Raw genomic sequence first — 18733 nt, 5'->3', positions numbered from 1 at the left:
ATGACCGCATCAATCGAGTACTCAGCTGCGTCAAACCCATTCTTGGCAGTGTCCGCACCGAGTCAACAAGGATTTTTCTTGGCCGCATTTTGACTCGCATCCGCATTTTTACCATCGTTAAAAATCTCCCTGCATCACTCGTCGACTCTCCCCAATCGACCCCCTTTTACCTTGGATGAGTTCTCATACAAGTCTAAGGTTTGAAACACTAGGACAAACAAACCATAAACTGCAGTCAGTATCCAATGTTGTTTATATTGTCAGATCAGGAGAGACATAAAGATATCAAGAACCCATGTTTTTTTTTTTGAACTGGTAATATATTAATAGAAAGGGAAAAATACAAAAACCAACGAATAAGGAAAGGTAAGAGGAATAAAATAAAATGGGGGACACGCCACTCCAAAATCAAAAGTGGCATCTCATGCCAAATTAACAACTAAGAACAAGAGACTCTATAGTTTGTAATGTGCCGGCATGTGAGTTTCCTTAATGGAAATGGGCCCTATTGTAAGCAATATCAATATCAATATCATAAACCATAAAACTAACCACTAAAACATAAAATAAACAATTAAAACACACATCCGAATATCAGCAGCAGTAAAACTTAAAATATAAAAGCAAAGAAAAAGTACAAAGAGGCAGCAAAAATAATTCTGGTGCAATATGCCAAAATAACGGTTTTCGGTGCCAGCTAATCAAGAAAAATTTCTCCTTTTCTGTTGTTATCTGAACAGACCTCACAAATCCACGGTACACCATTTTTATTGTTTAATCGCCAAGAACAGGTCATTCATTAAGTCAACGAGTTTTAGAATATTCATATTGACATATATCAATACAAATAAGATGCAATCAAAATAAAGGATACTTTCAATGCTTTGCTGCGAATTGTTGAGCTTAGAAAGCTTCTCAGCTAATATCTGGCCATTGAAATCGTTATTCATCCCTCCCTTTTAGCAAGTCCTCATGAAAATACAAGATCCCTGATGCAATTTAACTGTGAACAAGTTAGCATTCTAGAAATAAAGACATCTGACATTTTAAAAAAAACAAAAGACTGCAAAAATGTCCATTGGAGCATTAAAGTGAACAACAAAATGGAGGAAGTAACCTATACAACAAAACCTATGCAGTAAAATTCTTCGAAATAGGCCAAGTATCCTGTATCCCTACTGGGACCTCAGATTCCCATGGAAATTTCTGTTTTCTTTTCAGTACTTTTAGAATTGCAGACAACAGAAGGTTACATTTATCATAGGTTTTCATTTCTGATTGACTTTCCACTCATCTCGATAGGTTTTCTCATATCTGATTGACTTTCCATTTCTGATTAACTTTCTGATTACATTTATCATAGGTTTTCATTTCCACTCATTTCGATAAGGTTTTTTATATGGAATGAAAAACACTACATTTGCATAAACGAGTAAAGCTCCAATCATACAAAGTTATTATAACAGGGTTTCAAAATGCAGATGCAGGTCAGAACGCAGCCAAAACAAATCCCAGTCGACTCAGCACGCCGCGGTTGAGTACTCCACTGACGCGGCCATAAGCCCATAACTCAGGAGAGCCAAAGGAGTTCTGATTGACTTTGTAGGGCAAAACGCGGACTCGGACAAGAACGCGGCCAAGGTAAAACTGGAGTCAACTTGAGGGAGTCTACAATGACAAGAGGGAGATTTGAAACTACGATTATAAACCTGTTACTTTATAAAATATGGTCTTTAAATAATATATATATATATATATATATATATATATATATATGAACCCACAAATCCTAATTTTGGGGGTTTATTTCGACACTTAGTACCCATGTTGAATTCCAAAACTGAGACCAATATAAGTGCAACATAGTATAAAGCACATCATCTGATCAGTGGTCTACAGAATTCGCTGATTGGATAAACATGAGGCAAGAGTGTGTGCAAGTCATCTAACATCAAGCAATGGATGGTTGGGATTATCAAAATCAGCAAGAATGTAAAGCCAAAAAAACCTCACAACTGATTTCTGGTCCATCACATGATTTAACAATGGATGGAATCTTGTTCTTCTTAGGGCGCGTTTGGATTGCGGGAACAGAAAGAAAGAATCGGAGTGTGATTCTCGCTGGGACAATTCGGATGTTTGGTTTGACAATGCTTTCGGAAAAGGAAAGGGGAGGCAGAAATATCCCGGGAATACAGACGGGGTATCGTTTCCCTACAAATTTGGTGACATTCCGATTCCTAGAATCAACAAAAACGACGCGTACGCGCTTTCTCGCGTTACAACCACATTTCCAAAAAAAGAAAACAGACTTTCGACCCGCCTGCTCTATTTTTGATTTTTTCTCCCATAATCACAAAAAGCTTGATATCTCTTCTGCTATTTTGGGCTGCATCTCAAGAGAACTTTGATTTTGCCCTAGACCTAAAAATCCCTCTCACTTTGCTAGCAGACTTCGGCAGCTTCCATCTTTGTGCATCTAACGGAACAAGGTCTCTCTCCCTCTCTCCCTATGTTGTGATTTATGCCATGTCTGGCAATCAAAAAAAATTTCTCATGTATTAGTATCTGTAAGTGGTGAGAGTGGGTAGGGTCTCTCTCTCTCTCTCTCTCTCTCTCTCTCTCTCTCTCTCTCTCTCTCTCTCTCTCTCTCTCTCTCTCTCTCTCTCTCTCTCTTGTGCTCGACGTGTTTCGCAACCAAATTTTTTTTTCATGATAAATTAGTCTGGAAGTGGTGAGAGAGGGTAGCATGGGTGGGAAGAAGGAACAGTTCTTAAATACATTTCTACTCAATTTGTGGGGCTATTGATGATGCATGGATACTGTTTCGTAGAATTCCCCACAGAAATGTTGTATTTTGCAGTGTTTAAAAATGCGGATGCGACACGGAATGCGGATGAAGAAAATCCTTGTCCACTCGGCGCGGACGCGGGCAAGAACGCGGTTGACGCGGCCAAGTTAGATGAGTCTTAATTTTTATAAAGCCACCCCCTTGTAGTGTAAAAGAGTAATCATAAATGCACTAGAGGTGGCTGTCCCAAGGAAGAAAAGGAGGCCAGTAAATCACTTTCCTACCTCTATCAATGAACATAGACGGTGAAAAATATATGTTGGAAATGATGTACATGGAACCACAAAATATTATGTGTGAGCTTGTGCTATAAATATCATTGGCCAAAAATAATAAACAATTAATAAAAAATTTAGGGAAATGATATATTCTCCCCTTTTCCTTCTCCGGGCCACTCCTTGTAGTGTAAAAGGATAGTCATAAATACTCTAAAAGTGGCTGGCTCAAGAAGAAAAGGGGACAAATACACACATCCCATTATTTAATATTTAATGGATGTTAAAAATAGTTGGTAAGGGATATGATGAGACAAAACATGCCAAGTGTGCTCACTCTACTGAGGCTTACAGAGGAAGACAAGGATCACATTTATTGAGGAATAAATAGCGTATAGAGGAAGGAAACAGGGAAGTGATATCTTCACTCCTTGTTTTTACTTGGGACAACCCCTTGTTTATCTTTGACTACTCTTTTACACTACTGGGGCTGTCCCAAGTAAAAGAAGGGCAAATATATTATCTTCCATCACCAACACTTAGTTACTTTTGGGTAAATAAGAAGAGGTTTTTCCTGGCCGACGGATTTTCTGCGATGCATCCAGCTGCAGAAGGGCTTTGTGCGAGCAACCAAAGGCGTTCGAGCTTTTCATGGCGATGAAGGAGAACCACAACTCAACCCAAATTTATAGGTATTTGGTAGTTGAACAGATCTTGCTTTTTATCCATTTTAATCCTTAAATATGGGGAAAAAAGCTTGTTACGCTTGCCAGACTCGGCTCACTCGGCCCGGACTCGCCGAGTCTGTGACTCCAAAATGCGGCTGCCGCTATTCCGAGTCGACTCGGCCGAGTTCCGAGCCGAGTCAACGAGTTTTGAAACACTGGTATTTTGGAGCTCTATGATTTATGGGTTTGTTCATGGTGGTTGATTCAAAAAGGCATTGGATTTGTTTGGTGAATTTCAAATTGTGGATTTGGGTTTGGATCTGAACAAATCAATCATGGTTAGCAAAAAAGCAAAAAATAAGATTTATTTATTAGGATTATTTGAAAATTTTCTTGAAAATTTGTTTCCGTTCCTATGTTGGTCTAGACACTACCAAACGCTGGAATTGGAATCACAATTGATTCCCTTGTGGAATTCCAATGCTTATCCAAACATTAGAATCGGAATTGCTATTCCGTTTACAGAGGGAATTGGAATGGGATTGGAATGTGATATCGATACCAATTCTTTATTCCAACAATCCAAACGCACCCTTAGAGATATAGACAAAGGAAGAGAAAATAGTCAATAGTTCAGTCCAAGGTTACCTGGAACGCGGTTCGTTCCCATACGTGGTACGGGAACGGGTACGGGGTACGATGGCAGCCCGGTACGTGGTACGATGAGGGTAGGCTAAGTCGGTTGGCTATTTCAGCTCGCTGATCAATTTGGAGCGCAAATCTAGGTCGCACTGGTACTCTTTATATATAATTTCATTTGTTTTTACAAGAATATCATTCTATAGTCTATACTACATATATTTAATAAACAAAACCAAAAGCCTTGTGTATGCCATTCATATATATATTCAAAATAAAAATTCCAGTTCCAATCCAATCCATAATATATAAAATTTGAGGATCTTCAAATATCACTAAATTAAGTACCAACATATATTGCATTCTCAATCTTAAATGAAAGCAAATAGAAAATAACTACCCAGTTCTAAAATAAGAACATAAAAATATGAACAAACTAATAATTGTGGGACTCTCTTTTCTTAGTCCACCGAAGTGTTCCCTCTCTCTATGTATCTCTCCCTTTCACGCGGGTCACCCGGGTCGCCATTTTTGGTGATCTGGGTCGCAAACGACCCACGTTTCTGGTCGGCGACCCCAGATCGCAGGTCGGAGGGTGGGATGGCAATCCCGGTAACTTTGGTTCAGTCAAAGTTTTTTTTTTTAAATGCCAGTGATGAGACACTTTAGTGCTAAAGTTATGTTATGGCAATAGTTCATTCATCAATGATGAGAAACTAGCCAGTAGTTCAGTCATCAATGATGAAAAAATAGCCAATAGTTCAGTCATCAACCGTTTCTTGGATGCTACAACTTCCTTGATTGAGGATGGGGGCCAAGGAGTTCCAACCAGCGTTGCACATACGGATCAGTGCTAAAGCTATGTTATGGCATCTTTAGCACTATGGTACTTCTTGTGGGCTAGGTCAGATGACAAGGCATGAGCGTATCGAGGTGGCTTCAGTTACCCTCGCAAGATGGGAGTCTTGCATAGTAGTCCATGGTGCATGCTTACACCTTCTAAGACCTAGCCAGAGGGCTGGCTGGATTGGGATGTGGCACGGTCATGCCTCATGCCATGGAAGACATTAGCTATCTGATTGGGAAATGTGGACTAGTGCTGAAATCTTGCATATTGGCCCTTGGTGCGGTCATGTACCTTGAGCGCATAAGTCAAAGGGGCTTGGCAGAACAGAGCATGGTAAGGACTTAACTCGCCTCCAATTGGATTAAGATGTCATGAGGGGCCTTCAGTCCTACAGATTGGTTCATAGCATGCGTTGCTGCCTTGGATAGCCGAGTTGCAAGACTTGGCTTATTGGTGCATGGCATGAACATACCTCACACCAGGATATAATTCCACAGGGCTAGAGTGCTTTGTGTTCAGATGGCTCGTGATGCATAGATGTGGCTTAAAATGTGCACAATGAGGTCAAGCAAGTAGCATGGGAGTGCTTGAGTGGTTCATATTTCATGAGCCTCAAAATGAAGGCACGGGAGGTTTTGAGGGCCTTCAGCACCATTGGAGTAGGATGGCCTTGACATAAACAAGGTTCAGGTGCCGCACGGGACTGTGGTCAAGGATGAACTGAAGTCCCATGACATTTTTAATTTTTTTTTTTTTTTTTTTTGAACAGCATGTCCTGTGACATTAATGAGGTGAAGATGCCCATTTGAAGCATATATAATTCCTGACCAAGGGAACCTTTAACATACCACAGAATCCTAGGAAACATAGATTCAAAACACCCCCACATCATTGTAGACTCACGAGGCTGTGTGAGTGCAAGTTCTTGTCCAAGTCTGCGTTATTTCCCTACAAAGTCGATCAAAACCCCTTTGACCCTCCTGATGGATATGAGTGATCTTGCACTCACACGACCTCGTGATCATATCACTCATTTCCAAAAAGAAACGACGGAGCTTCCAAGGGGAAGGATTCAAGTCCTTAAGCCAACGAATGATGCTGAGACCGTCGCCTTCTATCCACAACTTTTGGATATTGCACTACTTCATTAGCTTTTGCCAGTTCCATATTGACAATACCTCCACCTCGACGGCGTTGCACTGTCCATAGGGATCTACAAAGGCAAGATCAATGTTACCAGCCACTATGATAAGAGCTTTGTTCAGAATTGCTAATTTAATGCTGCCAGCAAAATTACGCTTGAGCCACCCAAGGAAAGGGGGACTCCATGCGTTAAGAAGATGGGATGGAGACACGTAACTTTGACCATCAAGATTTTGATTGGGTGAACAAGAATTGGCATCTATCCATAGTTTCCTTGGATTAATTGTGATCGCATAGGCCTGCATCTCTAGCTCGAAGAGGAGAAAAGGTGCTCCCCTGTATGCGGGCCCATAATCGTAGGCATCAACCTATTTCCCTTGCATAAGCTAGGATAGTTCAGGTTAGGAGGAGGGGAGTAGTCATCGATCTGTCTAGCCGGAATCTCGTTGAGCAAGATATGGACCAAGTTGAAAACCCACGGGCCAGGTATGTATAAGGGAAATAAGTTGGGCCCGGATTGATGGACCTACCCAGTGGCTGGGCCAGCATCAGACCCTAAGACATACTTTGGGGTCCAGATATCAGGTACAGGCCACCTCGAGACCATGAACATGGACTGTGATGTCTCCTTCTTGCCTTTTGTCCCGAGGAGGCAGGTTGTGCCTGGGACCTCACTTTTGTCCTGAAGAATTTCTCTTCTGGATATGTGTGTGTGTGTGTGTGTGGGACCTCACTTTTGTCCCGAAGAATTTCTCTTCTGGATATGTGTGTGTGTGTGTGTGTGTGTGTGTGTGTGTGTGTGAGAGAGAGAGAGAGAGAGAGAGAGATTTCGTTATTTTCTAGGAGTTTAAATTTTGATTACCTTTGTTATTTTCTAGGAGTTTAAATTTCCAAACTTCGAGAGGTTATTTTTCAGTCATCAAGAGAAAGCTAAAAATGCTTGGATGACAAATCGTAGAACGACCATTTCAAAAAAAAAAGAAGGTGTAGAACAAATAAAATAACACTGGAACTCAATGTCAAATCATCTTCAAGAGACTATTTTACTCTTCCACCTCTCCATTAGATCCAACAACAAATATATATTCAGTTTGATCTAGATACATTTTGTATAATAATAAGGAAGGATGGTTTCACTGTTCACGCTGACGTGGACAGGCCATCCTTCCCCCAACTCAGCTTCAAGTGCCTATGTGGCACTTTGACTTCAAAATGACAATTTGATTTCGAAAGGTCAATCTTCCCAAAAACGTTAGGTTGCTAACATTTAATGGGTCAATATTTGCTAAAGACAAGTAAATATTATTAATGGACTGTCTTAAATATCCTTAAATATCTCGAATTCAATATTAGAAATGAATCCGTTTCCTATTCCAAGTAATCTTCCTGTCTCTGGCTGATTTACTCCTAAAAACTTCATTTCTATTTCCTAATTTGCCGATTTGCCTTCTATCACATCCAACATACCTTCCCTCTCCACACACGCACGCTGATGGTTCAGTTTCACTGTGCACGCTGATGTGGCACAGCCCTCCTTCCTCCCTCAAAACTACGTGGCAGAGAATTTCCTACCTGCAATTTTGCTTTGCAAAAAATCTTTTATGATTTTCCTCATACTGAAATCTAGGCCATACTGAAAATACCTAAAATAAATGTTCCCCGTATGACCATCCCATCTCGCCCATCCCTTACCTAATCAAAACCGATTTTTCGCCGAAAATCTAGCAGAACTGACAAAATCAAAATTCCCTAAACTCAAATCCCGCAAATCCCTCCCGAAAATCCTCCCAGAGTAATCTAGAAGCCGCATGACAAAACAAATAAATGACCTCTCTGAAACGTCAAAAACCCCTCAAATTCTCCCACTGTTTCTCTCCCCCTCACAATGACCATCTTTGCAGATCCATAAGACGACCCATTTTCAAGCAGAGTTCATGCTTTTTCTGTTTCAGTCTCTCTGTATTCTTCCAACCAAAGACCAAATCCATGGCCGACTAAGGTTATGGAAATGGGGCTGCAGTGAGCAATGACACACATAGGTCGCCGAAGGTTATGGAAATGGGGCTGCCTTTCTTTCTCCTGCTCGATTGCATTTCCTTCTTTCCATTCAAATCCCCAAAATCTTGACTGCACTTCTTCTTCCCCTTCTTTGTTTGTTCAGAGGAGATAAAAATGGTATTTGTTTCTCTTCTTATTATCATCATTTCCATCATGTCTAGCCTTAGAATCAACTGAAGATTCAATGTGATCGTCTCCAAATTTGGACCAAATATGCTAGAATCTTTGGTCTACAAGAATATATTATGTGTCATTGAAGTGTATCATTTTTCATTTGTAAATATGGAAGTATTTCCTAATTGGGTACTGTCATTTCTATAAAATACAAAAATTTAATTTACTTATTGTTATGTGAAGCTTTGTAAGCACCTCTTGGTTCTACCTTCTCTTTCAAAGTGATAAACTTTTGTTACTTTTTTCCACTTGCCGTTGTAGGGAATCAAATTGGTTGACATTTCTTCAGTAACTCTTCTTTGTAAAAACAACTACTATATTTTAGTTACTAAGTTTTCTCTCTCTTTTCACTTTTTTTTAGTAATTGATGTCTTTGTTTCTTGATCATTTATTTATTAATTTAGGGTTTCTTATCAAGACCGCCTCTCCACATTTTTACCCCTATTACAGCCCTTTTTTTCCTTCTGAATAATCTGCTTTCATTATCTACATTTTTACTATCCAATCTCATTTTTCTAATGCATCCTTTTTTGCTCGACCCTTCTCAATTTTGCAATGCGTGCTTATTTGGTCGACCCGTTCTCAATTTTGCAATGCATACTTTTTTGGTCGACATGGTTGTCCCACTAGTATGTATATGTATGTATGTAGATACATATAGTAGATTTCTAATGAAGGGTTTTGGCTTTTTTCTTTACTCAGTCTCTCATATCCTAGATGACCAAGAAGAAAACATCATTACCAAGCGGAATTAAAAACCATATATTTCGTTGTCCAGATTATAGGTCTAAGTGTGGGCAAGGGAATCCGTTCATCCTCACTGTTAGGATCATGCAACATATCTAGGGAAATGATATCCCCACCCCCATCCTCCCCCCCCCCCCCCTCTCTAACGGTTTCTGTGAGAATGATTCACAGCTTGAGGATAAATTCACCCCCTTTAACGTTTTTCTTTTCCATTAAAACTTCAAGGATAACGTTAAAGGGGGGGGATTTTATCCGTCAGAGGGAGGGAAATATCACTTCCCTATATCTAATCTTATCATATTTAAATTGAAAGACAGTTCATTCATGAAAAAAATAATAATACTAAACAGCCTTTTCCCTACCACACATATATGGTTCCCCATGGATTATTACAGTGTTCATAAGATCACTCCCCTTCACAAACAAATATTGGAATTTCCCTACACTGCACTCAATATTTCCTTCATTCGAACGTTGTAGATAAACAGATAAGACCAAAACTGAATTACCCTACCGAATTCCACAAAATAACTAAATGGAACCAAAAAAAAACAAAAAACATGGCAATCTCTCTAGTCAATGTTGAAAAATAAATCGTAAAAACTAACCTGATTTCCATCTGAAACACCATTATGCCTCCGATACTGTTTCCAAAGGAAGGAATTTGGTAATTCAAAGGAGAAAAACTTATATTGAATAGAAAAAAAATATACCGATACTGTTGGGAAGATTAAACAGGGATGGAAAGGGTGCCGATTTTGGTGGTGGAAACCCTAGGTTTTTGGGGGAATTGCAGCGAGATGGATAGGTGGAAGAGAGAAACGGAAACCCTAGATTTTTCAGATGTTAGAACCGGAGGAGAACATCTGAAGAATTTATTTTTTTATTTTTTTTCCTTTTTAAGCGGAGGAGAGAGAGTGTGTGAACCGGAGGGTAAAGAGATCGACCGGACAAGAAAAACCGGTTTCATACTTTTTGGTGGTTTCCGCCCCGTGTTTTAGCAGAGTGAGATACTTTTGGTATAAAAGGCCGTGATTTTGAGAAAATTAACTATATTGCCACTAATAAAATGTGTTTGATGACGTAAATGCCCTTGGGGTGCTTCTCAGGGAAATTAAAGTTAAGGTGGTCTAAGTGCATCTTTGCACCAAGATCGACCGTACACCTCTTGGGTGAAAAAAATAACCTAAACAATGATCATAAATTTTGAAACATAAATAAAATTCAAATCTTAATTTTAGGTAATTTATAAGTCACCTAAATTTCTAGGTGATCATGGCTGCATATCGCTATATAGAAGGGGGTGACCAGAGGTAGAAGAGGGGGGCAATATATCATTTCTCTTTTTGAATTTGTTCACGATGTGGTTTTCTATCTTCACGTAGATGTTGAAGTTGTGTTCTAATATCGAGTGTATGATAATAATGTTACATGTTGGCCTTGCTATCGTTTAAAGGGATGACATTTATTCGTAATGGGTAAAAGGGTATAATGGGAATAAAAAGTTTTAAGATAAAAGTTTAAGCATGGATAGGGGTGTGCATTATTCGGTTTAAACCGAAATAACCAACCGAACCAAATCGGATTTGTTATTTCGGTTCGGTTAGTAACTAAAATGGTTCGGTTTCAGTTATGAAAAGTTAAAAATTTCGGATATCGGTTTCGGTTACAAGCGAGAACTTATTCGGTTTAACCGAATAACCGAGCTGATTCACCCCCTTTTCTTACTTCAAGCAGTTGTAATTCATAAATCCTAATTTAAAGGGGTTGTCCCGAGTAATAAAAGGGGGTGGTTAACTTAAAAGTTAAAACGTAAAGTCGTAAAGCCTGAGTCTCAAAGAGGCTACCAAAAGGCAAAAGCTAGGGTTTTCTTTTATTCCACCATTTCCAGTTTTGCTTAGGTTTAAGAGAGAACAAAAGCTAGGGTTTTCTTTTCATTCCAGTTTCCACCATTTCACAGAGGCAAAAGTTAGGGTTTTCTTTTCATTCCACCATTTCCACCAAAACCAGTTCTTGACTTCTTGTGTTTGAGAGAATAATCAACGATTTCCACCAAAATCAATTCTTTTTAATTGTTTAAGAGGGAAAGAAGAGAGTGAAGAGACATCGGAGATTCAGAGAACCGGCGCCCATCTTTGCCGAGCACATCCGCGGTTCTGCCTCCTGCCACCCCTCACCTCCGACCACCACTAAACTCCAGCCAGTTTCGGTGAGTTTTCTTCTCTGTTTTTTAAACTTGGTTTCATGTGTTTTGATTTTTGCGTGGGTTTTCTTCTCTGTTTCTGGAACTCGGTTGTTTTTGGAAGTTGGGTTTTCTTCTTTGTTTCTGTAACTTGGTTGTAATTCGGTTATAACCGAACAACCGAAATCAATTTTCGGTTCGGTTATCAAACTTAAAATATAAATTCGGTTTACGTTTCGGTTATATATTTTAAGTAACCAACAAAATTCGGCTCGGGTAGTAATGGTAAATTCGGTTCGGTTAAAACTGATTGCACACCCCTGCATGGAAGGGATGAAGTTGAAATGGCTTTGAGAGATATGGAATTTGCAATTGAAGTTAAAATGGCTTTAAGAGGAGAAAAACATGGCATGCATATAAGGATTGCAAACACACACTTATCCCCGTGGAGGAAAAAAGACCCTATTGCACTTCCCGACACTATAAAAGTTCAGATAGCCTCCTTGAATTTGTTGCACAAGACTACACCTCAACGCATAGCTCGCCTCTATAAGAGAGACGTTGTCGTTCATAGAATGAGAAAAATGTTGGTTTGACTACCTTAATAGATGATGGTTCGATTAGTGGATATAAAGGTTCAAGTGAGGAAAACGTTGGCAGTATGATTAATAAGGTTGTCATTTCTGATTGTGACAATCGACCCCCTCAATCAACGATGGTTTGATTACTTGATATAACGGTACGAGTGGTAAAAAAATGCTGGGGGTATATTTAATAACGCTGTTGTTTCTAATTGAGGAGATCGACTACCTCAATCAACGATGGTTTGATTAGTAGATATAACGATTCAAGTGGAAAAAAGGTCAGCGGTGTATTTAATAGCTTTCTCATTACTAATTTGGGCGATCAATTAATCAATGACGTATTAGTTTGGGATCTTTACCCGCATGCCTTGTTTTTATCCTTTAAGAGGCATGGAATTTGTAATTTAACGTTGATGACAGTGTACTTCCTTTACCCGATCATCTTGCAAAAACCCTAAAAATAACGACCTAAATAAGTTGATGATGTCACACACCAAAAAGTAGATGGCATTGTGTGTTTCTTGAGCAATGGAGCTTCTGCTACCTAAATAAATTTAGAATTGGTAAGTGTCAGGTAGCTTGTGGTCCCAGTAGATTGTGGGTTGTCTCAAGGGAAGTGATATATTCGCCCCTCTTTTCACTTGGGACAGCCCCCTTGGTGTATTTATGACTATTTTACACCAGAGGTGACTGTACCAATTAAAAAGGGGGCGAATATATCATTTCCATTGTCTCAACATTCAACAGGTGGGCCCCACTATGAACATTAATGTGAAAAATTCAAGCTAGCTAATCATCTTAACTGGATGAGAATCCTCTGCCAATTTACTTTCAGCTCTGGATTTGACCAGTTGGAGTAGCATCATTATATGCTAATGACATTTTTCTTCGATGCAGAATATGCTAATAGATAGTTAATTGTGACAATCAAACAATTAAAAAAATGACGGTGTTCATTTAAAATGTTGAATGTTGCCTTGAGTGTTGTGCTTTAGACAGGTCCTGCACAAGTCAAATCATACTAGTGTAGACACCCCCATTTTGCTACACTTTAAAAATCAAAAGATTCGGTAGTATCATCGAGTTTTGAATCCGTATCCAGCATTAGATTAGGCATCCATACATTTTAGGGTAGATTTCATTTCATTATGGGAGTTTTGAAGTTGATTCGCGATCCTGAAGGTCTCTAGGGGGTTCCTTTGGCCTCTGGAAGATGAAAGTTCAAGTTTCCAAGCAAATGAAAAAAACCTGCTATTTTTAGAATTTTCAGGATTTTCCTCATTTTTGCCTATTTTGCACTGCAGGGGTATTTTGGTCATTCCCGATATGTCTCGTTTCACCCCCGAGTTATATTTGAGAAATCTTGAGTGATTTTACAAATTTTGAAAAAGCTGTTATTCTTAGAAACTCATGAGGCTTCCACATATTCATCATCTTATGGATATTTCAATCATTTCTCATATGTCCAAAACCATCTCGAGGGTACGGTTGATGGATTAGGAGTAATTTCATAAGATTTGGGAAACCTGCTAAATTTAGATCCCTCAAGATTTTCTCTTAGTCTTGCACTTCGGGGGTATTTTAGACATTTCCAAACATATCATATTTGGTCCCTAAGTTATATTTACACCCCTTTTGATCACCAGGGACACCCAGAGCAAGTGAACGTGGCAATCAAGGCCATTGGATTTTTTTGACGTCAAGTACATGAGCCCCATTTAGACATTGATACACTGGCGGCAGGTGTCCTTGGTGATGAAAAGGGGCGTAAGTATCACTTCCCTAACATAATCCAATTAAGAGATTTGCTAGGGACAATCACAGAAGGCATTTCACAGAACGACTGTTGCATGAGAGTGCAACCGTGCAGGCACCTTGGATGAATTAAATGAATAAGACAAAATCTGAACCTATGTGGCTGCACTCTCATGCAACAACAGTTCCTCAAAATGCCTTCTGCAATGGTCCCTAGCAATCCCTCCAATGACCTGGACTAAGACCTGAATTACTACATGCAAACCATTAGTCCTTAGATTTCAATCAATTTGGTTTTGTGACCAATCAAAACATGAGTGATCTTTGAACCGTCGGGCTTACATTTGCCACTTCTCCGGCAATGTGAAACAACCAATTACTCCAAAAGGTTATCATGAAAATATCAGAATTACTTTTTTTTTTTCCTGTTTTTTAGCCACTTCTCATGCTAACTCAAAATGGGTGTTAAATATCATTTCCAATGCACTTAATAGGTACCCCAAGGGCACTCGTTAGCAAAACCCTTTCATCATTTATACTTCATCGTCGGGTCACAAAATCGTTTGGTGCCATTAGTATATAGAAAACAAGACGTGAATTTACATGTTGAAAAGAGATCTAATTTTACAGCCGAGGTACAAAAGGCATCTTCATATGGGAAAGTTATTTCTGAACAGGATAACCAATTGGCTGCTAATGAATTGCAGATTAAAGGGGCCCACCACAGATCGAGCCTAGACATTACAGCCTGGATAAATAGCGACAAGAAATGAAGGTCAACAATGACCAACTCCAATTATTTATCCCTGGAAAGAAGTTCTGAAGAAAGAACATTAGCAGCTTCTCAGAAATTTCCATCTCAGACAAACAAAGATTTTCCACTGAATTTGAGGATCATTTCTTCTACACAATCATCCCTTTTAGTTGTGGGCAAATTCTATTGAATCAGAAGATGGCTGAACTTGTTCTTTCTGGCCTAGTGAAATCAATCTTGGGTCAGTTGAATTCTTTAGCTGCTGAAGAGTTTTGGTTGGCTTGGGGTGTCAAGACAGAACTGCAAAATCTCGGAAGCACGTTATCTGCAATTCAATGTGTGCTTCAAGATGCAGAGGACCAGCAAGCAAAGAGCAAGGCGTTACGAGACTGGTTAAAAAAGCTTAAAGATGCAGCTTATGATGCAGATGATATAATAGATGATTATGCAACTTTGGCTCTACAGCAGAAAGTGGGAGGGATTTGGAACAATCAGGTAAGCAATTTCTTTTCTCTCTCAAACCCACTTTTATTTCGCCCTTAAGATGGGGCATAGGATAAAGGATGTTAGAGAGAGATTAGATAGAATTACGCAAGAGAGGTCTATGTTCCATCCAAGAGAGGTAGGAAAGAGAACAGAAAGTAGAGAACAAGAACAGACTGGTGCATTTGTAATTGAATCCGAAGTTTATGGAAGAGAAGAAGATAGAGAGAAGATAGTGAACCTTTTGATTGGTGGAGGTGATGAAGAGGATTTATCGATCATTCCCATAGTGGGGATGGGAGGGCTTGGGAAAACAACCCTTGCTCAATTAGCTTATAATGATAAGAGGGTAGAGAAGAATTTCTCACTAAAAGCGTGGGTTTGTGTCGCGGATGATTTTGATGTGAGGAGGCTTATAAAAGGAATTATAGAATCTGCAAATAGGAATAAATGTGATCTCTTGGACATGGATCCAATGCAGCGTCGGCTTCGAGAAATGTTAGATGGGAGAAAATATTTACTTGTTTTAGATGATGTCTGGAATGAGGATCCTGAGAAGTGGGATGGATTGAAACATTTGTTAAGGGGTGGTACGAGGGGAAGCAAAGTTATAGTAACTACTCGCAGCGAGAAAGTTGCATCAATAATGGATCCAACTGCTCTGCATCATTTGGAGGGTTTGTCAGAGGATCATTGCTGGTCTTTGTTCAAGCAAAGGGCATTTGAGATTGGGATAGACAAAGAAGACAATCCGAAATTTACAAAAATTGGAAAGGAGATTGTCAAAAAGTGTGGAGGCGTCCCTCTAGCAGCAAAGGCTCTTGGAGGCATGATGCGCTTTAAAAGAACAGAAGATGAATGGTTGTTTGTGAAAGGAAGTGAAATTTGGAATTTACAGGACGAGGAAGGAATTTTACCGGCATTAAGATTGAGCTATAATCATATGCCATCACATCTGAAGCAATGCTTTGCCTACTGCTCGTTGTTTGTAAAAAATTATGAAATTGAGAAGAAAGACTTGATCCACTTATGGATGGCAGAAGGCTTCATTCCCATATCTGAAGGAAGTAGGCAGATGGAAGATATTGGTTTTGAGTATTTCAACGATTTATTGTGGAGGTCTTTCTTCCAAGTGGTGGAAAAAGATGGCGATGGTAAAGTAGTAAAGTGCAAAATTCATGACCTCATCCATGATCTTGCACAGTCTGTTGCACGGGATGAATACTCAATTGCGGAGGCTAGCAAGGAAGATAGTATTCCAAGAAGGGCCCGTCATTTAGCCTTAAGGACATCATCCACAATTCCAGAAGTACTGTACAAAGCAAACAACTTACGTACTTTCATTTTATGGGTTATACACGGAAGCACGATAAAGATCTCTCACACCATGTTCTCACATTTTAGTTGCCTACGTGTGTTAGATATAAGTTTCAGTGATGTTAGAAAATTGCCAACTTCGATAGGCAAGTTGAAACACCTAAGGTACCTCGAACTCTCGCGAACTCAAATTAAAAGGTTACCTAAAACTATAAGTAGCCTCCAAAATTTGCAAACATTGAAACTCTTGGGTTGCAGTAATCTCCGGGCGTTACCCAAAGACATGAAGAAATTGATTAGCCTCAGACATCTTGAAATCGATTCATCCGGGTCATTGACTCGAATGCCAACTGGCATTGGACGGCTAAGCTGCCTTCAAACGTTGCCTATATTCATTGTGGGCAAGAAGAGAGGGTGTGGGGTAGGAGAGCTACACAGCCTAATTAACCTTCGAGGGGAACTGCACATTCAAAACCTGGAGAATGTTGGGACTACAGCAGAGGCTGAGAAAGCACATTTGAAGGAGAAGCAAAACCTTCACTCACTGAAATTATCATGGGGACATGAAGGTGATGCTGAAAATGCTATGTGTGTGCTTGAAGTCCTTCAACCACACTCAAATATAAAAAAGCTATCCATTGAGAACTACAGTGGTACAAATCTTCCAAGCTGGATGGCTGATTTGTCTCTCCCATATTTGGTTGAAATTTCACTAATCAGCTGCAGAAAATCTGAACATCTCTCACCAATTGGGCAGCTACTTTTCCTTAAGGTTCTCATCATAGACGGTATGGATAGTGTGAAGTACATCGAGGACGTGGACTGCAATGATATATTCAGAAGGTTTCCATCATTAAAAGAAATAACCCTCAAAGATATGCTTAATTTGGAGAAATGGTCTACAGTGGAGAGAAGAGAAGCGCCCCTTTCTGTCAGCCAATTGATCATTGAGAAATGCCCCAAGTTGACAACCCTGCCATGCCTTCCATCTCTTCAACATTTGGAATTGCGTAGTAGCAATACAATGCTATTAAGTTCACTGGAAAACTTCACCTCACTTTCGTCCCTTGATATTGGTGGATTTCCAGAGCTGATATCTCTACCGAAAGGGTTGCTACAAAATCTTATACATCTCCACTCTCTAAAATTTGAGGGCTTTCCCAAGCTTGAATCTCTGCCGGGAGAGCTGAAAAACCTTGTGTCTCTAGAATCTTTGTCAATCCATGGGTGCAGCAGTATACTGTCTTTGCCGGCGGGTGGCATTCGAGGCTTAAGCTCTCTTCAAGAATTGTCAATCTGGTACTGTCAGAACCTAAAGTCATTGCCCGAGGAGCTGCGATACATGGCCGCCCTTCAGAGGCTGAGTCTTAATGCATGTCCGGAGTTGGATAGCTTGCCAGAGGGTATGGAGCATCTCACTGCGCTTCAAGAGTTGACTATTAATAGTTGTGATAAACTGGTGTCTTTGCCAGGCAAGTTAGAAAACCTCACAATGCTAAGGAGGTTGTGGATCTGGAATTGTTGTAACCTGATATCTTTGCCCGAAGGGCTGCAACACATCACCACACTAAAACAACTAGTGATCATAAGATGTCCCCATTTGGAGACGCGATGCGAGAAGAATAAAGGTGAGGACTGGTACAAGATAGCACGCATTCCAAGCATCATCTTTAACTTCCAATCCATACAAGATAAAGACAATTAATGTCCCATGCCCCTTGCCCTCAGGTATGTAGTTTTCAGTCTATTTTATCTCTTTAAAGTCTTTTTTTGAACCAGCAAAAGAAGATAAATTATTAACAGAAACAAAAAAATAATTTCACCTCTATAATGTCAATATGCGATTTTCTTTTTTTCTTTTTATAGTTTGATATTGATTTCCCGCTCAAAAAAAAAGTTTGATATTGATTTTCTTCATGTTGTGTAATCTATGATAGAATGAAACAAGGAGGAAATCAGATCAGCTTGGTTTGTGCATGTAGAAACAACCACAGAAGTAACGAATTACCTAAAGAAATGCTTAAAAATAAGAAACATTTTATGTCTAAAATCATGAAATCTCTTTACAGGAACACAGGCAAAGTTAGAAATGTGCATCGGGGACATTCATTGCTAAACAGGTACGTTTCAAGCCCATCTCATAAATCCCTCATCTCTACCTTACTTAGAAAACACAACGGTTAAAGACTACCAATTGCATGTGTTGAGAATGCATACAACTTTTTGTTGCAGTTCGTGGGGATGGCTTTTGTATCCATATCTTATTATTGAATTGCAATTTTCATGTTATGTAACACAGTGGGTTTTGATTTTGTA

General features: G+C 39.5%; 1 protein-coding gene and 1 pseudogene across 3 annotated transcripts in view; one reads left to right on the top strand and one right to left on the bottom strand.

Annotated features, from left to right (window-relative positions):
• LOC143877675 (uncharacterized) overlaps positions 1–10323 on the bottom strand; it is a 44637-nt gene extending 34314 nt beyond the window's left edge. The window contains exons 1-2 of one of the 2 annotated variants that reach the window (XM_077379861.1): positions 9951–10323; positions 875–1003 (exon numbers count right to left, since the gene is read on the bottom strand). In XM_077379861.1, the coding sequence (XP_077235976.1) occupies positions 875–950 (76 nt within the window). In that variant the 5' untranslated portion in view covers positions 951–1003; positions 9951–10323. The remainder of the gene's footprint in view (positions 1–874; positions 1004–9950) is intronic. The other variant, XM_077379862.1, reaches the window with a different exon arrangement.
• Positions 10324–14658: 4335 nt separating this feature from the next.
• On the top strand, positions 14659–18733 carry LOC143877674 (putative disease resistance protein RGA3 pseudogene; annotated as a pseudogene). The gene is made up of 2 exons (XR_013250708.1): positions 14659–18145; positions 18487–18733. The product of XR_013250708.1 is annotated as a putative disease resistance protein RGA3 pseudogene (transcript).

This window comes from Tasmannia lanceolata, unplaced genomic scaffold (assembly GCF_043159265.1).
Source record: "Tasmannia lanceolata isolate RefF3 unplaced genomic scaffold, GAP_Taslan_0.1 ptg000005l, whole genome shotgun sequence".
NCBI lineage: Eukaryota > Viridiplantae > Streptophyta > Magnoliopsida > Canellales > Winteraceae > Tasmannia > Tasmannia lanceolata.
Note: the sequence above shows the minus strand (reverse complement) of the source record. Positions and strands in the feature narration are given on the sequence as shown.